Source organism: Muntiacus reevesi, chromosome 2 (genome assembly GCF_963930625.1).
Source record: "Muntiacus reevesi chromosome 2, mMunRee1.1, whole genome shotgun sequence".
Taxonomy (NCBI): Eukaryota; Metazoa; Chordata; class Mammalia; order Artiodactyla; family Cervidae; genus Muntiacus; species Muntiacus reevesi.
Genome location: NC_089250.1, coordinates 270,086,551 through 270,110,032, shown reverse-complemented (window position 1 = coordinate 270,110,032; position 23,482 = coordinate 270,086,551). Strand labels below are relative to the sequence as shown.

Below are 23,482 nucleotides of genomic sequence, written 5' to 3'. Positions count from 1 at the left end.
GTGGTGAAGCAACAGATCTGTGCTCCAGGAATCTTGTGTTTAGTCTGAGGTTATCATCCTCCACCTAGGTGGGGGTTCCAGTTCTGTAGAAGAACTCAAAGACATTGCTATGCATATTTTTTGAGTAGGAACCAGGACCCTGTCTCAAGGCTGTACCACCATTTGATTGTTTCTCCTCTGTTTCTGTATTCCCTCCCTTCCCTGATTAGCAATCCTTTGAATCCACCCTTTGGAACTCAGGGAAGGACAAGGAGGCTGAATGAAGCCTATATCCTACAGATGAGAAATGGAGAACACACAGCAGGTCTGTTCTCCAGAGTCGCTTACCCCACAGAGTCCTACTCAGTTTTAATTTAGGGAACAAGGCAACTATGACTGTGATAACTTCCTGTCCAAATGGGGCATAGGACTACCTCAGCTTGGAGAAGAGACACTGAATTGGAAGTATTCCTGAGTTCCAAGTCCTAGATCTGAGCATTGTATGATTAAAATCTCAATCCCTTGGTCTGCCATTTTGTTGTAACAGACCTAATTAGTAGTAGCTGGAGGAGGGATAACTGGAATTTTAATAGACAAAATAAATCTCTCTTTTTTCTTTTAGAAGAATAGGCCTGAAACTCAGTCTGGACACTTCGGGGAGACTTTTAGCCAGATGGCCAGTTGCCTAATTTTATAAAAAGTAAGGTATAAGTTACTAGCTTCCAGCAGACATTGTTTTGAGAATGGTGGCACCTAAGCCTGACATGACTTAGAAAACTCAAGTGTTTAGCAATACAATGTCTAATCTGAAATTACACCCATAGTAACACCTCGTTATTTTCCAGGATGTCTGAAACATAACTACTCTATTTTGACTTTTAATTGTAAAATTTTCTTTAATAGTCAAAGCAGATGTCACCATTAATGATGTCAGTGTTTCTCTAGGTATGAGAAGATGCAAGAATTGGGACTCATAAAATCTCCTGAAAAGATCTAACTATCTGAAGGCCTGTTCTGTCAGTTTTTTTCTAGAGCACAGAGTGCCTCATTCCTGATTTTTACCTTGAACTCCTTTCAGGGCCGTTGGAAGTCAGCAGTTGCAGTGGCCATGATTTAATCTCTGTAGATGTAGATGGCAAGTGTCAATCTTCAGTTGGCAGAGCCCCTTTTTCTCATAAACTTGACCATGATTTTGAGGGGGGCATTTCATGACCATTTTATCTCATGGTGCTGAGAATGTCCATTATCAGGTTTGGCAAAGATTTTGTTGACAGGCCACTTAATGTGCTGTTACTGGACTAGGCCATAAAACAATATCCAAAATTCTCTGGACCACCCGTCTTACTAGCCTCTTGGTCCAGGAAAACATTCCCTCTTGTTGCTTTTTTTCATATCTAAAGTTACACTGTTATCATCATCGATCTCATAGGGAACCATATATTATTTTATCAGAGGCCTCAGTCACGCATTTGGCAGTGTAAGAAACAGCAGTTTTGTAAAACAGGTGAAATACAAGAACATAGTCAGCAGTATTAGTAAAGTCACAAGTAAGACTTAAGAGCTTCCATTAGATGTAGCCCAGTATATCTCAGGTCATCTGACTTAGTCTATTCTGTATGAATCTTTATCTTTCAGGGAAATTATACATTGGCACCACCATCTATAAGGCACATAGCCCAGTTTTCTAGTGTTACTAGACTGATTATCTTTAGTATGATTTAATTGTTTTCAACACAGAGGAGACGTTAAACCTAAATTACCATAGCCTAGTGTTATCTATATAGATCTATCTCATAATTGTGGGGCATTTCTTATTCCTTTGCTGAAACTTTTCTTGTTGCTCTGATTGAGCTTGAGTAATAGAAAAAGGCTCAGATTTATGCCAGAGTCAGAGTAGGCATTATTAATTGGCCCAGTGAGGGGATCTCATCTGGCAGTATCACAGTGACCTGACTATGACTATAATTTTTTTAAAGTAAATATCCTCAGGGCCAAACAGAGTCTTGTAGTAGAGAAATTTACCAAGGTAACCCAGAACTAGATACAGGTAATTGGCCACAAACCCAACAGTTGGATTGATTTCTAAAACTAGCATAGGATCAGGCCTATGATAGAAAAGCATTTGACTTATATGCAAAGGTCTAAGAAGTCAAGAAAACATAAATGATCATATGAATCAGGTCCAGCATCTTGGACAAGCTGTCTACCTCTGATGTTGTTGTCTTCTCATCCTGGTGTACTATAGTTTCTCCTGTTTGAGCATCATTTTAAGGTGAGATCAGGTTGGCTGTCTTCTCTATAGACCAATCCAGTGTAGGGGACTTTGAAAATGGGAATTAATCTAAGAGTTAATTTCCCTTCAGTTTCATTGTGCATGAGCTAGTAAAGAGTATCTGATAAAAAGTCCTTCCATCCAGCTTGGAGACAGTCCCTTAAATTATGTCTTTTTCTAGTCCTGGTTGCAGGTCATGGGGCATCTGATTTTCATCCAAAGATAGATTACTGAGATAAGCTTCAGAAGCAAACTTAGAGTGTTCTTTAAGAATTCAATTAAATTTTGCATTAATATCACATAACAGCAAAGAACTATCTAAGAAATGAGTCTTACTACATGCAGACCTCCATTAACAAATTGTGATTTAACATTTTTTGAAATGTCTTTTTCTCCCTAAAGTTACCCTCATTTTTATCAAATACAACCAAATTAAGGCTAGTTTGTTTGCAAAATAAGTCTGTTCTCACTAATTTTGGTCTGATGATTTATATAACCATAATTGATTATAGACTTTTTATTTTGCTGAAACACTTATAGAATCTCAGACTGAACTTTTAATATAAAACAGGGCTGGGAAAGTCACACCAAAGGCTTATCACACATCTTGTCTAAGAAATCTAGGTGAACTCTTCCCTTTTTAAGGTCTCAAAAGTTCTTTGAGATTTTTGTACCTGTTATGAGATAACCTTCCTAGCTCATTTGATAAACTTACTGGAAACCTAAGAGTTTCAAATTTCTGGAGGAGTCAGATAGAAAGAAAATATACTTTCCTTGTTTATAACGTGTAATTTTACCAAGTTATTTTCATAGTTAGTTTGAGAGGAAGATTTTCACTACTTCCGGAAAACACAAGATTTAAACCTGTAATTTTTCAGATAGAAACCATAAAAATTATAAGCATATGCGCTGGTTCATTCAGTCCTTTGTCAACTTTTGTGAAGTCATCAGGTTTCTCATTAGAACACCAAGACGTATCAAAATGTTAAGAATTCCATATAATTTCTAGGATATATGTATTAGTAATTTTACCATACATTATAACATGAGCAGATTTATTACTCATTTGATAATCTTTTTCATGTAATTTAACCAACCAAATAAACACAGTTTAATATCTCTCTTTGGGATGTTTCAGGGGCCCTCTGAATCACCCCAGAGTTAGCTAGAGGTCAAAGGAACTTCAAAAGAATTTGATTTAGGAAGTTTTATCAAAAAGATCAATTAAAAGCATTTAGAACATTTGCTCAGATTTAGTCAATGTTGATGGGTGTATCACTTAGCTTGTTGACATGTCACAATGGGCGTAAATACCAAGGCTCAAGGTCTAGTGAAAGTCAGCTCCGCCATCTTGGACCTAATTGGCTCTAACCAGTTTTCTTATGACTGTGGGTTCCTCTAACAAAATCCATTTATCTAACTAATTGTAATTCAAATTTATAAAATCCTGATCATGCATAACTCTTTTTAGTATTTTTTCATACCCCCCCCTTTTTTTTTACTGAAAGCACACTTCTTGCTTTCCTTTAGCAACCAAGAGCTAACTTTTATATTAGCATTTTATAGATTGGTGAGCATAAATATCAGTGAAATTTCTAAAACCCTTGCTTTCTTAAAACATTTTAGGATGCCATCAAAGATTATTCATTTATAGTCCCAAATCTCTTTAATTTTTCGGTAAAAGGAAATCAGTGTTTAGTAGTAAATGTTTCAAAATCTTATTTCATTTGGAAATGACCTAATTATTTAATAAACTTCCAATACTTAGTTTAGCACAACCATTGGAAATTCAAGTTACGACAATCTGGGGAGACTATTGTAGAGAAATATTCTTAAAGAATACTTATTCTTAATAGAGTTTATATACAAACTCATACCTCGTTTATATTTTTTAGAAGTTTTTATCACTCAAGGTAATTTCCTTGCTGATAAACTTGTAACAGGTATAATATTTAACTTATATTAAACCTAGGTACAATGAAAATATTCTACCTGATGTTAATTTCTCTAAGACATGTCTATGTTAGATAGGTCAACAAACAAACATTAATATCAGGTATTTAATACTGAATATTTCCCAGTTCACCTGAACTATGAATTTATTGTTTAATTTAGAATTATTTTATTTGTAAGCACTTACCTTTTCTTAAAGCCAATTAAATATAGCTCATTTACAAATTAACCTAAAAAATATTACCCAGAGACAAAGACATACCAAGACATATTTAGACAGACACAGTGCAAAATCTAGCTTCATTTTCTAAGTTTGTTCATGAATTAGATATTACAATATAAAATTTAAATAAATAACATTTTTTTTAAAATAAATAACATTTTTAAAGGCTTTTTTCCTTTTTCTATCAGTCTCAGGAGTTAGAGATGGTCTAGATAACAGCTCCTGAGAGCCCTGGTCTCAAGGCACAGGGAAAGAAAATCAAGTTCTAGCAAAATGATGGCAAATCTAAATGGTGGCCAGACAAAGCAAAATGGCCATCACAAATCACAACACAAAACAGAGTTAAATCACACACATATAAACCTGGCAGTCCTCATCAGACACCCCTTAAATACAAGAATACAGTCTCTCAGAAAACCTTCTATACAGGCACAAAACTTTAGATGTCTTCAAAGATTTCAGAAGGAGTAAAGGAAGCCAGGTTGAAAGAAGAAGGAGGAGGAGGCGAGAAAGGGGGGCAAAAGGCGTGGCCAAACAGACGTCTCCTGCCACCTGCAGACACCCAGGTGTTACAGGACTTTTCCTGGGCTTCCAGAAAATGGAGGACTAGAACTCGGCCCTACCAGAAACCAGACCAGAAAATTCGAGTTCTCTGCCAAAAGGAGGTGATCAGTCTCCAATCCTCAGCTCAAGCTGAGGCCCATCGACCAGATTCCTGCATCCAGGACCAGGGGACTTGATAAACGGGAAGGATAGGAAGGGCTAAGGAGAGGAAAGAGAGAGGGAAGGGGAGAGAGGTCAATAAAGTCTCTTGTTCTTTACCGGTTGGGGCACTCTGGCCAGTTCTCCACGTCAGGAGGAGACCAGGGACAAAAGGGTCCCAGTTGTGGCTGCTGGGTCTGGTCCATTGGCAAGCAAGCTGGCCCCTGAGTACCCCAAGCAGTCAGGATGTCAGTCGCAGCGAAGAAGAGTGCCCACCAGAGTCGCCATTGGCTGCAAGAAGGCGGAACACTTCCAGGGCACGAAACTGGGCTCTAGTCTAACACTCAGAAATGAACTGTCTGAGGAGACACATGTGCTGACAAAGCAAGAGATTTTTTTAGGAAAGGTCACCTGGGTGGAGAGCAGGAGGGTAAGGGAAACCAGGAGAACTGCTCTGCCGCGTGGCTCCCAGTCCTGGGTTTTATGGTGACGGGATTAGTTTCCGGGTGGTCTTGGGCCAATCATTCGAATTCAGAGGGTTTCCTGGTGGCCCACGCATCGCTCAGCCAAGATGGACGCTAGCAAAAGGGATTTTGGGAAGTGGACGGACACGCGGTGTCTCCTTTTAACCTTTCCCCAACTGTTCCAGCTGGGGTGGCTTATTAGTTCCGTATTACTTATCAGGATCTCCTGCCACAAAACAGCTCTTGCAAAAGGTTACTATGGTGCCTGGTCAGGGTGACTGGATTCAATAAGTGTGCTTCCCCTGACAAAACCAGGGGCAGCAGGAGCTGGCGTGCTGCAGTCCACAGCGACTGAGCCACTGAACTGAACTGAACTGAGCAGGACACGCTAGGTTCACAGTGTGTGTGGGCGGATCCAAATGCCTCTGAAAACGATGCCCTAAATGCTCTCTGATGACCAACCAAGGAAGTAATGTTCGGTGTTCTCATAAGTTACATCACACATGAGTTAACACCTGAGAATGTTGTTGCTCTACTTCCTGTGTGTGTTTTTCTAGGTTTTATGAATCAACTGCTACAGTTCATTCTCTGCTCCATTTAGAGAGCTCTATTTTCCCACATCTTTAAAGTATAATGACCAAGGAAAAATTGAAAATAGAACCATATTCATCTTTCTCATATTATGTATTCTAAAAAATATTCAGTCTGCATTCACCAGTACTAACTTTGTACAAGATTAAGTTTCACAGCAGAAGTGAGAATAAAGTATAGACATTGCCCATATACCTCTTGTTCCCACATGTGGACAATCTCCCTACTGAGCTTTCCCCACAAGAGCAAGCATTTGTTACCACTGCTGAATCTACATGGGCAGTAAATAGATCAACTCTCTAGTTTACCCCTGTGTTCCTCTTTTAGGAATGTGCACTCCATACCTCTAGATAAGTGTTTAATAACATGTGTTCATCATGACAGTTTAACACAAATTATTTCATGGTCCTGAAAGTTCTCTAGACTTAGTATATTCAAAGTCCCTCCTTTGAAACCCACAGTAATCATGGAGCTTTTTAATCTCTTTATTTCTCACTAGATTCCCAGGTGACTGAGGGGTAAGGACTGGACTCTGCCTGCTGATGCAGGATATCCACGTGATGCAGGTTCAATCCTTGGGTCAGGAAGATCCCCTGGAGGAAGAGATGGCAACCCACTCCAGTATTCTTTCCTGGGAAATCTATGGACAGATGTGAGCCTGGCAGGATACAGCCCTTGGGACCACAAATATTCAGACACAACTGAGCACACATAAGAACATTTACCACACCAAATACTTTGGCCATCTGATATGAAGAACTGACTCATTTGAAGAGACCCTGACGCTGGGAAAGATTGAAAGGGGGAGAAGGGGCCGACAGAGGATAAGGTGCTTGGATGGTATCACTGACTCAATGGACGTGAGTTTGAGCAAGCTCCAGGAGTTGGTGATGGACAGGGAGACCTGGCGTGCAGCACTCCATGGGGTCGCAGAGTCAGACACGAGTGAGCAACTGAACTGAACCGATGTTGAAAATAGGGAGCTGGTGGGAAGCTGGTGTTTACCACAGGGCCCTCAGCTTGGTGCTCTGTGCTGAGCAGAGGGGTGAAACGGAGACCACGGGAGGGAGGGCCAAGAGGGAGAAGATTTATGTATACTCACGGCTGATTGATGACGTCACAGAGCACAAACCAGCACCGCATTGTAAAGCAATTATGTTCCAATAAATAAATAAATAAATAAATATGTCTCAAAAGGAAAAAAAGCTAAGCAGACTGGTCACCGGTGGTGGAGAACCCGTCTGACCCTGCGGGGACAAGGGCCGCACCCCTGGCCCAGGAATCCCCCGCGTGCTGTGGGGAGACTGAGCCTGTGCCCCACAGCTGCTGAGGCGGGGCGGGCATCTTGCTCTTTCCATGGGAAGGAGGCAAAGAAAGATGCTCACCAGCGCTGAACAATAAGGAATGCAGAGCAAAGCTACAGGGATGTATCACAGCAGGCCGGTCAGAACAATGAGCAAAAAGCCCGCTAATAATATCATAAACGCTTAAGGGGCTTGGAGATCAGGGAACCTCCTACATGGCTGGAGGGAATGTAAGCTGGTGCAATCACGTGGCTGGACCGTGTGGAAGTTCCTTAAAAAACATAATCTCCTGACATTTAAAGAAATGAAGTCCATGAAAAGTAGACAAAACAGATTAATCGACAAATTGACAAGTTTTATACTTTTTAGTAAATCATCTCCAATTTTGAAATGACCAGTTTTCATTTAGCATTTCTAAATTCTCTAAGTTAAATGTGTAAGAATACACATACGCTCAAATATTCCTTCTTGGTTTTCTCACTGCTAACATGTATACCTCCAGATATTTATATCTTGTATTCAATGCGTGTTATATAAATTATATTATGTATGTATCTTCAGATATTTATATATTGCATTCAAAGTATGCCAAAGCCATGATAAAATAGTTCCTTTAAGCCTTACAAGACACATGTGCTAAGAATGATACAGGGTAAGATTTTATAAATCTTGGCTCAGAATTTTCCCATCATGGCTTCTGATTATTCTTTTTGTGACTTTGTTAAACTTACATTTGCTTAAATGAGCCCCTGAAAAGTTTAAGCTAACAGCAGAACAAAGGACAATTGCAGAAGGTGAGTTTATGACTATGAGTTTAGGTCCTCAGAAAATTCACAGTAAGCCTTGAAGGCTACTGAGGAAGATCAAGGCTACAACCAGGCAGAGAAAATTCCACTACTTGGGGTTCAGACCTGACCCTGGGTGAAGTGCTATGGGTCCCACAGTCTGAGTGTGGAGGGATCCATTCAAACAAAGGCGAGCAAGATTCTGATGAGCTCAGAGGGTATCACTGAAGGGGAGCTTGTGCAGTAGACCCTGGGGTTCAGCAAGACTGCTAGTCCCAAGGAAGGGGTCATCTAGTACAGGTGCTCACAGGACTGACTGGTGTGAATTCAAGGACCTGCAGGCTGCCTGCTCCCCAGACAGACGCTGAGGCAGCAACAGCATGGAGCCGTTCAGGGGAGCTCTCAACAGTACTCTCTATGATCCTTCTTATTAGAACCACCACGATGTCCAAGTAGATAAAAATCGGAGAGGAGGGGGAGGGGCGGGAGGGCGAGTCTGGGGAAAAAAAATCGGAGAGGAGATACAATGTAGAAATGGTAGGAAATATATAAAGTTATGAGAGGTTTAATGGCAGTAAGGAACTAATTTCTACAGATGCCATCCCCCTGTGCTACAAAGAGTTTATCATTACGTTAAATTTCCTGCAACCTTAAATAGGTGGGAGAGGTTAATGCTGGTGGTGCGTTAACCCTTCATTCATTCCACATCAATTGTAACACTGAAAAACCATTCACTTTTATTCATTAAGGTACATTAATTTGACACAGATGGAATAAAACCTTTTACAATTCTTGTTTGATCCTTGATTAAAATACACATTACAAGCTTCTAAAAACTTTCCTGTTTCTCTGATGAAATGATCTGAGAATGTGATTTACATGGTTTACAAAATGGAGGCTAATTTAGTAAACATGGATGGACATTAATTATGTTAATATGACATTTCCAGAAATTTTTCTATATTTACATCAGATAGAAGAGAAGGTGTACTTACTTCAAGCCTGCCAGATCACATGCATGATTTCTCTATGTTGCTGTTATAAAAATACCTTAGATTTTCATGAACTATTCTTGTTTTATGCTTAAAGAGCAACTGACATAATTATTGAAAACTTAGAGCAAACTTTTGTCCTACTTTGAATTATTCCCTGAACACTTATATCATGGTGACCACAGAGGTGTTTCCCATCAGTGACAAATACATCCATTCAGAGGTTTAGTGTGTATATAACATGACTGTGTTCTTAATCTTATAAATTGGAGAATAAATATAAATGATTCCCACTTCACATAGAAGGGCTTCTCTTACCATTGGGGTACAACCATCAAAAACACAAGTTCATATAAACAGTAGTAACAAATCACAGCATGTAGTAATTTGAGAGTTGAAATACATTCGTTTTGGTTCCTTAATAATCTCAAATAATGTTAACATAAACAAGGATACATTAATAATAATTGTACCTCTGCAAATATCCACCCCTTCATCTTGTGATCCATACTAACATATCAATTTTGCATGTTTTACTTATGGAATACTTGCTACAGAATTTTGCTTCGGGTAATTCAGCAAAAGTGGTACGAATGAAATGCTTTCTAGTATGAATACTCTGGTATTGAGTTACTTTTGATGTTTGATTAAGCAGTTATCTAAATTTTTTTAATTTAATTCATGTATCTTTCCAAAGAAAACACTCGTTTTTTCAAAATTGTATATTAAGGACCAAACTTTTTATCACTGATTCATTTCCAGGGTTTCTCTGCAGTATGAATTCTCTGATTGTGAGGGAGGCTGTGAGGAAATCCTTTGCCACATTCCTTACATTTCTAACATTTCTCTGCAGCATGAAATCTCTGATGTCCAGAAAGACTTGAACTCTGGGAAAAGGCTTTGCCACATGCTGTACATTTATAAGGTCTCTCCCCAGTATGGATTCGCTGATGTACATTTAAAGCTGAACGCTGCTTAAAAGACTTGCCACATTCTGTACATTTATAAGGTCTTTCCCCAGAATGGATTCGCTGATGTTGAGTTAAAGTTGAACTCTGCTTAAAATCCATGCCACATGCTGTACATTTATAAGGCCTCTCCCAAGAATGGATTCGCTGATGTTGAATAAGATAATAACGGATAAACGCTTTGCCACATTCTGTACATTTATAAGGTCTTTCCCCGGAATGGATTCGCTGATGTTGAGTTAAATTTGAACTCTGCTTAAAAGCCTTGCCACATACTGTACATTCATAAGGTCTCTCACCAGTATGGATTCGCTTATGTCGGGAAAGAAAATAATAACGGATAAAGGCTTTGCCACATGCTGTACATTTATAAGGTCTCTCCCCAGTATGGATTCTGTGATGTTCAGTTAAAGCTGAACGCTGCTTAAAAGCCTTGCCACATGCTGTACATTTATAAGGTCTCTCCCCAGTATGGATTCGCTGATGTCCAGTTAAAGCTGAACGCTGCTTAAAAGCCTTGCCACATGCTGTACATTTATAAGGTCTTTCCCCGGAATGGATTCGCTGATGTTGAGTTAAATTTGAACTCTGCTTAAAAGCCTTGCCACATTCTCTACATTCATAAGGTCTCTCCCCATTATGTATTTGCTGATGTTGAGTTAAAGTTGAACACTTTTTAAAAGCCTTGCCACATGCTGTACATTTATAAGGTCTCTCCCTAGTATGAATTTGCTGATGTTGAGTAACACATGAAGAACAGATAAAGATTTTGTCACATTCTGTACATTTGTATGGTTTCTCCCCAGCATGGATTCCCAGATGTTCAGTTAAAGATGAACTCTGATTAAAGGCTTTGCCACATGCTGCACATTTGAAATGCTTCCTTCCTGTATGAACTTTCCTATGTCTACTTCGATTGGGTGAGTTACTAAAGACTTTTCCACATGTATGACGCTTGCAATGTTTCCGGTTACTCTGAATTCTCTGCGGTTGAATAAGTTTTGAAGACTGGTTAACAACTTTTCCATAATCATAACAATTATAGGTCTTCTGTCCAATATCCATACTCTTAGAAGTTTTAATAGTAAGATTTGAGCTTTGATAAAGTATATTCTTACACTTATGAAGTTTATAATTGTTGTCTGAAAATTGATGTCCCTGTTGTTTCACAAGATATGAGTCTTGGTCAACATTATAGCCAGTTTCATTGCATGAAGAGCTTCTCATTCCATCACGTATACTCTTGTAATTATTGGGGGTAGAGCTCATGCTTAAGGCATTGCTCATTTTGTTACACTTGGAAAGTTGTTCCACACTAATTATACCTCCATATGAATTGAACAATGATGATTGAATAAGGTCTCTCCCATTATTATCAACATTCCAGATTTTGGAACAAGGAGAAAAGAGTTGTTGGTTGGAGAACAAGAAACCCTTGTTAAAGGATCCCTCAAATTGATTGTATTGGGAACTTTCCCACTCATGCTTAAGTTTCTGGTTTCCAGACATGTTTGAATGCATATTTAATAGACACCTATGCTCAGAGTAAAGGTTTGAATGAGTATCTCCAGTAGAGACTAGATGACTTTCCAGATTTTCCACATTTCCCTTCAGAGAACATGTATCTATCAAGAGATGCTGTGGATCTTTGATGACAAATATACACTTAACTGCAGATGTTGATGACTGAAATTGGTCATCTGAAATTGGTTTTTCCTTATTTGATTCACATCCTTGATTTCTTTTGGCGGTAATGTTTACTTTATGGGAAACTGAACCAATTTGGTTGTGTCCTTCATAACATGCTCTCCGCTCTTTATATGCCCTCATAGATTCCCAGTCTTTGGTTAAATGTAAATTTCTAAGGTGATATCTTTCATATATTCCTAGCTTTACTGTTGGGAGTAAATCTTCTAAGCCTGGCTTCTGGGTCCTCAAACACTGGGTGTCATGAGAAGACACAGCTGAAAGATACCAAATAATTAGTTATTCTACTTGCTATTCTTGGGGAATATAGTTTATAATATACATAAAATTGGCATACACTTGGCTAGATGAAGCCTAAAACCGAGATAGAAGGAGTCAAGATGGCAGAGGATTCGGAAGACGTGGAGTTCATCTCTTTCCACCAAAGCATCAAGAATACATCTTGAAGTGGAAAAATTCTCACAGAGCCCTGTGGAACATGGGCAAAGGAACTTGGACATCTGAAAGGACAAGAAAGATTCCTGCTGAGCCAGGTAGGACAAGAGAGTGATGGAGGAAAGGGAAGAGGAAAAGAAGCCGGATGGGATCCGCAAAACCCTGGGGCATCTGAAGAGAGGCGAGGTCTCCACATGCAGGGAAGCCCCTCACTGGGGGGAGCTCAGTTGGGACAGAAGGGGAGCCTCGTTCTCTGTGGGAAGAGAACACGGCAACCAGCATGAAGGACAGAGTGAGACCTGTACGAAGTGTACTGACCCCTGCCCTGCCCACCCAGCCTGAAAGGGTGTACTCCACTGCAGACAAGGGCTGGGTGCTGGAACATGGGTTTTGGAGAGCAGACCCAGGCAGAGGACTGCGGTTGGCTGTGAGGAGACATCCTGAGTGGACGGGAAGGAGGGACGAGCTCTGCAAATGGGATGCTTGTGGAGGAAGCCTGAACCACCGGAGAAGCAGAGCGGTGCTGTTGAGTGATGCCCGAAGGGAAAAACCTCCTTGCAGCCTCTCTGCCCCTCTGCCTGTCCCTGCCTCTGCAGGCACTAGGAATGGCTCCCACCTAGGTGGGTGATCTAACGATCCCCACAGCTGCTTCCACCTCCCCAGCCTCCTCCCTATCAGGATAGACTCATGGGCTCCAGGGGCACATTCAGAACACACGCCTGTCGGCGGTCCCAATGTACAGGTGGTGCTGAAACCACAGCTGAGCCCCAAGGCCTTGTCACTAAGAAAGAAAAGCTGAGATCTCTCCTTGCATCTGTACAAACCATGGTGTTACACCCAACAACTGGCTTGGTAAACTCAGCCCCAACAGAACATCTGGATGGAAATGAGGCTCTGGCAGTCAAGACCAGTCTGGTGTTAGCAACTGTAGACATTGTAGGCCCGCACATGAGGCATTTGGGCCAGGTCACAGTCTACATTGCCTCCATAGCACCACAGCGGGTCCAACTCCACAATGAATGTACACCTGGGATACGACCACAGTGGATCTCTGCTGGTGACCTGGTGAAAACATCTGAGAGACACCAGGGTCAAGTGCCAGCATACCCATGGTTCAGGTGGGGCCAAGGTCAATGCCAACACAGGGTCACATGAGAGCTGGAACTGCACCTGAGAGATGACACGCAGAGCACTCTCCGAGGAGAACATCCCAGAGGAGCAACACTCCGTTGCTTCCCTCCCAGTGGGTGTGTTCCAGTCCCACTAGATCAGAAACACCACAAATCAGAGCAGAGCTCATTTCAGATCTGGGGCCTCTGCTCCACCAATCAGGAAGCAGATCCCGCCACAGACAGTGACAGCCACAGAGGAAAGGCGAAGCGGCCCTCAAGATTCGGGCAGGCTCTGGTCACAATAGTAACAATCAACCCCCTCTCAAGGGCATAAGGGCACAAGTCTCTGGACCACCTCACCCACCACGGAGCAGACGCCAGAGCAAGAGGAACTAGGATCTGCAGCCTGCAGAACAGAGACCACAAACACAGAACATTGGACAAGATGAGATGACAAAGGAGTATGGTGCAGAGAAGTCAAGTTAGAAACGTACAGGAACAATGAAGCGAGGAGAAGTTGAGCCGTGTAATGAGCAAATTTTTCTTTAAGTAATCAAATTTACAAACAAAACGTTTTTACAAATGCTAATGCCTACTATTTATTTAACCCAATTACCACTCACGTTGTTATCTAAGCATGTTCTAATAGAGTCTAAAATAGTAAATGATATTGACCTAGAACTAATCAGAAATAGATGGTATTAATGATTAAGTCCTGGGATGTTTCACAACAAATAAGATAGATTTAATAAGGTAAGAGTTCTTAACAATTCAAATAAGAAGTGAGACTTGAAAAATATGGTGAGAACACAGGTAACTCTACTCAACGCTCTGTGGTGACCTAGATGGGAAGGAAATCTCCTCAAGAAGGGAAATGTGTATATGTACCTCTTATTCTTTCTCTATAGCAAACCTCACATAACATTGTAAAATAGCATTATTGGAACAGAAAAATTTCTTCTTAAAGATTTCTCTATATAATCTATAAGCTTAATATTGAAGAACAATCAGAAAAAAGCGCTGTGGGAAATGTTCTAAACTCCGACGTCAATAATTTGTTTAAAAACTCTGTGAGTTAAATTAATATATTAAAGCATTTTAGCATTAATGTATTGGGACAACATACTTAATACATCTAATGTTAGTTCACAGAAAAAAAAGAAGCTGTAACATAAAATTCAGATTTGCATTTTCTCATTTTAGTGATTTGTCTTATGTGAAGAAGGAATTCATAGGGCCTGGACTCCATCTCAGGCCTGTCTGTGCTGATCATGCTCAGCCACCTCTCCAGTGGACTCTGAACTCTCTGCTTAGTGCCTGTGGGAAAGACAATGGAAGGATAAGACGCCCTCCAGACAGGGGAACCTTGAAGATCATATCCAGGTTCCTCATCACCTAAGAGAAAAAAGACACTAATCACCCCTGTTTCCGGACACTATCTATCAGAATGTAAGCACAGGTTATCGGTTATTAACTGGTTGGAATGTAACTGTGGGCTTATTGATTATTAACTGTTTAAACACATAATACGTGGATGATGGGCTTATTGTGATTGTATTTACCCTCCCTTTGCAAGCATCAAGGGGTTGGGGTGGTGGGTTTGGACACGTCCACATGGGGTATAAAAGATTTTCACAAATGCTGGTTGGGGCCCTTGGCTAAGAGGAGACTGCCTTGGGCCCGCCAGTGTAATAAACTGCACTCCACTAGCTCCATTGTCCTTCTGAGTGAGTTTGTTTCCCTGAAAGCGTGGCTATGACATTTGGTGCATTGGCCGGGAAGCTCCTCACTTTGAGGAGACAGGTCTCATTTGAGGCCACCCCGAGGCTTTGTAGCTTGAATATCCTAGAGGGGAGAAGGCGCCTCGCCCCTCTGGAAGGATTCTGCTTTTCAATGCCAGGACCTTTACGTCAGCAGGTAGTGGACGGCAGCAGGGGTAAACTGAGCGCTCAGCTGAGGAGGAACGCACCCAGCAGGGTGGAAAAGGGGGCCTGATCACCCCCCTGGGAGGGACAAGAAGAAGCGGGGACCCACTGGAATAGGAGCCTGAAATAGGCAGGCGGCGATTTCTTGCTACACAGATAGGAGTGTGCTAGGGTTTAGGAAGGAAATTTGTGATGGTCATTTAGGAGGTTGTCCACCCCGTCTCGGAGAAAATTATTACCAAGTGATCGCCAGGGGATTTTTAGGATAGGAAACTGGTCCTTGTATGCTCGTATTCTGCCCTCCCACAGGAGGTGTCCTGTATGCTCTGAAATTCTTGACCCCCTCAGAATTGTTAGGCTAGAAGGAGGGGGATACAGAAGTGAGTATGAATTGGCTTTTCCGGAGATGGCCTGAGACTTGGGATATTTAACCCATCTGTGTTTTCATTCGCACCTGATCAAGCCCACCAAGGCAGAATGGACTTTAAGGGAGAAACAGCTTTGGACAATGTGATGTTCTGGTTCAGTATGCTGACCGGCAGGTTGCATGAGCGTCTGAAGGCAGAACCGGGTGGGCCAGAAGAGCACGAGGGAGCTAACTCAATTTTTCCCTGAGGTCTGGGTGGAAGACAACACCCCTCCTCCCAGGCTGGCTAAACATCATGCCCCAGTGATAATGGAACTCAAACCACGCACCATCCCGGTTAGAGAGTGCCAGTACCCGCTACGGATAGAGGCCTGAACCGGCATATTGCCCACATCAATAGATTGAAACAAGCAGGCATTCTACTAGAGTCCCAGTCGGCTTGGAATATGCCAATCCTGCCCCTCAACAGGGAAGGAGGACAGAACTATAGGCCTGTACAAGATCTCAGGCTAGTCAACCAGGCTGCTGTGACTTTACACCTCACTGTTCCAAACCCCTATACCTTACTTAGACTCCTCTCACCGAGGACTAAAGTTTACACTTGCCTAGGTCTTAAGGATGCCTTCTTCTGCATAGGCCTCGCCCCAGCGTCACAGCCCATCTTTGCCTCTGAATGAAAAGATCCAGTGGAGTGCACCAAACAACAGCTCATCTGGACTACCCCACAAGGGTTTAAAAACTTCCCAGCCATCTTTGGGGAAGCCTTGGCTTCTGACCTGGACTCATTCCATCCGGAAGAGTATGGATGTTGGCTCCTACAATAAAGGGATGACCTGCTGCTGGCTGCCGAGACCGAGGAAAATGCTGGAAAGGGACAAAAGCACTGCTCCAGCTGTTGATGGAAGCAGGTCACCCGGTGTCGAAGAAGAAGGCACAGATCTACAAAGAGGAGGTAAGGTATCTGGGGTTTGTTTAAAGAAGGGCTCAAGGTTCCAGACCCTAATTTGGTCCTATATACTGATGGCACTAGCCTGATAAACAAGGACAATGGCTGTCAGTTTAGCCAAAGCGGAAGGGGCCATCACGACTGAAAAGGGATGGTGGGAATTGCCAAGTGGCAAATTATTGGTACTGGAGGAGCTGGCACACACTCTGGGAAGCCAGACACACCAAGCGACCCACCTGGGCCATGCTGCCTGCTCACAGGTGAATGCTGCCTCTCGGGGATTCAGACAAACTCCTCCGGGGATTCAGCTGAAAGGCACACTGCCCCTTGAACACCTGGGAATGGACTTCACTGAAATGAAACCTCACCGACACTACCATTATCTGCTGGTCATGGTATGTACGTTCCCGAGATGGGTAAAAGCTTTTCCTACCTGGACTGAAAGAACATCAGAAGTAGCCCGGTGCCTGCTTAGGGAAATGGTTCCCAGATTTGGATTTCCTACCAGCATTGGATCAGGCAATGGCCCGGCTTTTGTAGCTGATTTAGTACACCAAGTAAGCAAAACTTTAAACATCAAATGGAAACTGCACACTGCATATAGGCCCAGAGTTCTGAGATGGTGGAATGAGCCAACCGGACACTTAAAGAGACTCTCCAAGTGGATCAGAGAGACTGACTGCGCCTGGGTGGACTTGCTTCCGATGGCTCTGCTCAGACTCAGGATGACCCCACAGTCCCAAGGCTATTCTCCATACGAAATTGTGTATGGGAGGCTTCCTCCCATAATAAAACAGCTGTCAACAAATTTGCCTCAGGTAAGAGGGATAGGATTTCACAGCAGATGGAACTGGGTAAGGTAATAAATCGGGTAACTAAGTTTGTACAAGAAAGGGTGCCGTTCCCCCTTGGGGAAGAGATTCATGAGTTTACATTTGGTGACCAAGTATGGGTGAAAGATTGGAAAGATGATTTGCTAGCCCCTTGGTGAAAGGGCCCTTATGTTATTCTAACTACCCCTACGGCAGTTAAAGTTGCAGGTATTGTCCCTTGATCCATCATACGAGGGTGAAGCGAGCATACCACGCAGAGCCAGAAAACGCTGAGTGGACTGCACAGAGGGACCCTACTGACCCTCGAGGGACTAAGACCATCCTTAAGAAGGAGGAAAAGAAGATCCCGGACGAGCCCCTTCAGGATGAAGCCGCACAATCAACTCCTGATGCTTGGCTTCATCAACGTGATTTTAAATTTGACTTCTGTCTCAACTCAGGACAACGTTTTCACCTCATGGGCACATTCCTACGCGGACTTCCACAACACCTACAACTTCTGGGTATGTAGGATTAGGCCTCTGTCTGTGAAGGATGGACTTCCTTGGTGGGTGTCACCTCTCCGCCAAGCAGATTTTAAACCAGTCTGCTCTTTTCTGGGATGACAAAGAGACTTTCCTCTCTCTTGTCAATCATAACCTCTCCTTGCTCTCTTGGTGTAAGACCTACAGTCAATAGACTAGTGTGATGGGGTTACATTTGAAAAAAATGCCAGTGTAGCAAAAGCCTAGCCTACACCAAGCCCCAGTAAATCTACCTTATTTACATGCTAGGTGGACATGATCTGTGTTTCAATGGTATGAGTATATTGCTGCATTTTTCGTAACCTCTGTAGGGACAACAAATATATTATGATTAAAGCAGAGGCCTTGACTAATTTCACAAACAGGCCCTCCTAGATAGAACAGAAGCCATCCAAGCCTTAAATGAAGAGCAAGTCTAAATGAGAAAAGCACTAATTCATAATAAAATATCTTTGGACATACTCACAGCTGCTCAAGGAGACACCTGTGCTATAATTAAGGTTGAATGTTATGTGTACATTCCTGACTTATCTGACAATGTATCAATGACTTTAGATGACATGAAAAACCAGGTAAAAGCAATGTCAAATGAGAGCATTCCTTTCTGGACTTCGGCCCTATCTTGGGTGAAAAGCGATTGGTGGAAAACTATATTTACCACTGTTAGAGTTGCCTTGATAGTTCTGCTTTGTGGACCCTGAATTGTACAATGTATTATGAACTTTGTAACCCAAAGGTTGATGTCATTCTCCCTAATTGGCAGTTGGAGAGCCAGGTTGCAAATATGTCCCTATGAATTATGCTCATAATATGAGTTAAGAGCATCAAGAGGGGGGAATGAAGAAGAAATTCATAGGACCTGGACTCCATCTCAGGCCTGTCTGTGCTGATCGTGCTCGGCCACCTCTCCAGTGGACTCTGAACTCTCTGCTTAGTGCCTGTGGGAAAGACAATGGAAGGATAAGACCCCCTCCGGACAGGGGAACCTTGAAGATCATATCCAGGTTCCTCATCACCTAAGAGAAAACAGACACTAATCACCCCTGCCTCCAGACACTATCTATCAGAATGAAAGCACAGGCTTATGAGTTATTAACTGGTTGGAATGTTACCTCGGGTTTATTGATTATTAACTGTTTGAAACCATAACACGTGAATGATGGGGTTACTGTGATTGTATTTACCCTTCCTTTGTAAGCATCAAGGGATTGGGGTGGTGGGTTTGGACACGAACACATGGGGTAAAAAAGATTTTCACAAATGCTGGTCGGGGCCTTTGGCTAAGAGGAGACTCTGCCTTGGGCCTGCCTGTGTAATAAGCTGCACTCCACTATCTGCATTGTCCTTCTGAGTGAGTTTGTTTCCCGGAAAGCATGGCTGTCACAATGCAGTGAAGAAAGAATTTGCGTATGAAATTTCTAAGGTCATATGTGTAGTTTCCAGTGCACTTGAAATTATATGGTAGAAAACAAAAAACATCTGTCCCCAGTATTCCTAGAAGTTTGGCAATGTTTTCACAGCTCCACCCACACACTTCTGACTAGGGACAGAATCAGCTCTTTTAAAAGGGCTTAATATAGTTACTCAAAAATATGCACAGATTTTCTAAAACCTCCCCACAATGAGAGAGTTATCAGGTCATGCAGGTTGTTCCAGGCCCAGACAAGTATTTTGGTTCTAACTGTGAATGTGAAAATTAATCACTGGAGAAAAATACACAAATGATATAAAGAATAAGGAATGGGTCAGGAGATGATGCTCTATGACAGTGACAGAAATAAACCTAGCCTAATCCAAAATCATTTCCACTGAAGCAGATCTTCTCAAACCACATGACAAAGTATGACTTCCTCCCCAATGCTTGTCCCTCTCACCTGACTTATCTGCTTCATCCAGACACATACCTGGGGATATGGCTATCTCCATTCTCCTTGCATCCCAGGGATCCTTCATTTGCTCCAGATACGTGACCAGGTCTGGCTTAGAGACCACAAGACCTGTTCATCAGAAAAAGCAATATGTGTTTTCTCAGATATTCATCAATTTCCAATCCAATATGTGTTCAGGTGAGAGAAAAGTCAAGGTAGAAAGTTAAAATATCATTTAAAAAATGATTTCACCAAATAGTTTATTGGAAGCATCTTTAAAAGACAAATGCATCAGAATCAGATTCTGATATTATGCTCAAGTACTACTAAGGCAAAAGCAGGTAGTGGAATTCTGGTTTTAAGAGGAGAGTGGCACTATTTGATACCACAGAACTTAAAGAATTACTACGAACCTAGAATGAAGAATATACAGGTCAAGAAGCAACAGTTAGAATCGTACATGGAACAGTTCACTGGTTGCAGATTGGGAAAGGAGTACATCAAAGCTGTACATGGCCACTCTGCTTATTTAATTTCTATGCAGAGTACATCATGCGAAATGCTGGGCTGGATTAATCACAACCTGGAATCAAGATTACCAGGAGAGACATCAACAACCTCAGATAGACAGATGATATCACTCTAATGGCAGAAATTGAAGAGGAACTAAAAAGGCTCTTGATGGGGGTGAAAGAGGAGAGTGAAAAAGCTGTCTTAAAACTCAACATTCAGAAAACTAAGATCATGGCATCCAGTCTAATCACGTCGTGGCAAATAGATAGGGGAAAAGTGGAAACAGTGACAGATTTAATGTTGGGAGGGGGCGGGGGCTGCAAAATTACTGCAGTGTAATTTCATGGTGACTGCAGCCATGAAATTAAAAGATGCTTGCCATAAATAAAAAAATAAAAGATGCTTGTCCTTTGAAAGAAAAGCTATGACAAAGGGAGCATATTAAAAAGCAGAGACATCACTTTGCCAACAAAGGTCCGTATAGTCAAAGCTATGGATTTTTCAATAGTCATGTATGGATGTGGTATTTGGAACATAAAGAAGGCTGAGCACCAGAGGTATGTGCACGCTTGTCTGTGGGCAGCATGGCGGCGGCGTCCAATGGCGAGAAGGAGAAGGAGCGCCAGGGCGGCGACTTAGGAGCTGCCGGCGGTAACAGCACAGGAGAGCAGCTGCTGTCAGCGCTGGAAGATCTGGAGGTCTTGTCGAGAGAACTTATAGAAATGCTGGCAGTTTCAAAAAACCAAAAGTTGCTACAGTCTGGAGAGGAGAACCAGGTCCTGGAGTTGTTAATTCACAGAGATGGGGAATTTCAGGAGCTAATGAAATTGGCACTTAATCAGGGAAAAATCCATCATGAAATGCAAGTTTTAGAAAAAGAAGTAGAAAAGAGAGACAGTGATATTCAGCAACTACAAAAACAGCTAAAGGAAGCAGAACAGTTACTGGCATCAGCTCTTTACCAAGCAAAAGAAAAACTCAAGTCAATAGAAAAAGCAAGAAAAGGTGCTATTTCCTCTGAAGAAATAATTAAGTATGCACATAGGATTAGTGCAAGTAATGCTGTGTGTGCCCCACTGACCTGGGCCCCAGGGGACCCACGGAGACCATACCCAACTGATTTGGAGATGAGAAGTGGATTACTGGGTCAGATGAACAATCCTTCCACTAATGGAGTAAATGGTCATCTCCCAGGGGACGCACTTGCAGCGGGCAGACTGCCAGATGTCCTTGCTCCGCAGTATCCCTGGCAGTCAAATGACATGGCGATAAACATGCTGCTACCAAACCACAGTCATGACTTTCTGTTGGAACCTCCAGGGCACAACAAAGAAAACGAGGACGATGTAGAGGTTATGTCAACGGACTCCTCAAGCAGCAGCAGTGACTCTGATTAGAAACCGTAAGATGACAAGCACACAGAATTGAATACTATAGAAATCTGTTTCTTAACTGGTAAATGTGGAAAGATAGCCAGGTGATGTTGGCTGTGGAATTGTTCTGCCCATTAAAAATCATAGTGGACTTTTTTTTTTAAAGCCAAAAATTAGGTTTCAGTTCTAAACCACTAGGTTAACACTTAAAGAAAAATCACACTTCACTGTTGGGGTAAAGCTTTTTCAGTTTAATGGTGTCTTACCTTGTTCTGTTTCAATTGTGTTGGACTTGTGCATAGTACTGGAAATAAGATTTGAGGGAAATGACCCATGTACCTATCATTAGTAGGCCTCCTGCAGTTATTTAGAAAAGCATAAACAAGAGCAGCCGATCAGAGTGTACATTATATAACAGAAACCCTCATCTGAAAGTAAAGGCTATTATTTTTTGCCACAGGAAGAGGAGAAATCATCTTAATTTATACTCTTTATAATTATTGTATTTTTTGTAAATAAACTTATTTTTGTTTGTAAAAAAAAAGAAGAAGAAGAAGAAGGCTGAGCACCAAAGAATTCATGCCTTCAAACTGTGGTGCTGAAGAAGTCTCTTGAGAGTCCCTTAGTCAGCAAGGAGACCACACCACTAAATCCTAAAGAAATCAACCCTGAATATTCATTGGAAAGACTGATGCTGAAGCTCCGATACTTTGGTCACCTGATGCGAAGAGCCAATTCATTGGAAAAGACCCTGATGCTGGGAAAGATTGAGGGCAGGAGAAGGGAGTGGCAGAAGATGAGATGAATGAAGAGCAGTAGTGACTCAGAGGATATGAGTTTGAGCAAACTCTGGGAGTTGAAGAAGGCTAGGGAAGCCTGGCTTGCTGCATTCCACGGGATCGCAAAGAGTTGGACATGACTTAGCGACTGAACAACAAGGAGGCAGGTTACATCAAGAAAGAAGGTTAGTTTCCCCTGGAAAGCAGGGATCTAAACCTCTACTGGACAAAGCAGAAAATTCCAGGAGTCATTCTAGAATGAATGAGCCAACACCCTGAGGATACATAAGGGATTATGGAAGCAAGTTATCCTCACCCAAGCAGGCCAGATTCCCGTAGTTCTCTAACATCACGTCCCTGTACAATTCCCGCTGGCTGAGGTCCAGGCATTCCCACTCCTCTTGAGTGAAATCTATGGTCACATCCTGGAATGTCAGCAGCCCCTGAAATATAAAGGACATGAGCCATGTGGACCTGGGAAGATTTCCTAATGTGACCCAAGATGAAACCAGCAAGAGGAATGTTTTTGATTTAGGAGAATGTCTGGTGTTACACAAGAATATAATTTTTATACTACCATATTTTCCACTCTATTTCTAACCACAGGAAAAGAGAATGAGATATGATCCACAGACCGCTATAGAAACTATTCTGATCTGGAAGAGAAATTATAAAACAATCGCATCAACACTGACTTATTTATTTTTGAGAGTTGTACTCGTGTGACACAGGATAAACTGTCTATCAAGTAAAGCATGTTAGTCACTTAGTCATGCCTGATTCTTTCTGACCCCATGGACTGTAGCATGCCAGGCTTCTCTGTCCATGGGATTTTTCAGGCAAGAATACTGGAGTGAGTTGTCATTT

At 42.0% G+C, this 23,482-nt stretch overlaps 2 protein-coding genes and 2 pseudogenes across 2 annotated transcripts in view; 2 read left to right on the top strand and 2 right to left on the bottom strand.

Annotated features, from left to right (window-relative positions):
• LOC136157556 (zinc finger protein 678-like) overlaps positions 1-23,482 on the bottom strand; it is a 466,372-nt pseudogene that overhangs the window by 51,890 nt on the left and 391,000 nt on the right.
• Positions 1-23,482, top strand: part of LOC136157568 (zinc finger protein 135-like) — a 466,540-nt gene that overhangs the window by 53,203 nt on the left and 389,855 nt on the right. The gene's annotated exons all lie outside the window — the stretch shown is intronic.
• LOC136157565 (zinc finger protein 678-like) lies at positions 5,097-11,298 on the bottom strand. Its single transcript, XM_065919412.1, has 4 exons — positions 10,422-11,298; positions 10,107-10,343; positions 8,582-8,769; positions 5,097-5,189 (listed from the first exon to the last, which is right to left on the bottom strand). Exons 1-4 carry the CDS (start codon positions 11,296-11,298, stop codon positions 5,097-5,099), a joined length of 1,395 nt encoding a protein of 464 aa, XP_065775484.1.
• LOC136161608 (mediator of RNA polymerase II transcription subunit 4 pseudogene) lies at positions 21,047-21,875 on the top strand (annotated as a pseudogene).

Excerpts from the sequence above, each read along its gene's own strand:
- LOC136157565 (XM_065919412.1), bottom strand. The coding sequence starts at position 11,298 with ATGGATATTGGACAGAAGACCTATAATTGTTATGATTATGGAAAAGTT. Across the intron at positions 10,344-10,421 it reads ACCTTATAAATGTACAGAAT|CATGTGGCATGGATTTTAAG; the intron begins GTGGCAAAGCGT and ends ATAAATGTACAG. Across the intron at positions 8,770-10,106 it reads ATTTCATGCTGCAGAGAAAT|ACTCGCCCTCCCGCCCCTCC; the intron begins GTTAGAAATGTA and ends TTTTTTCCCCAG.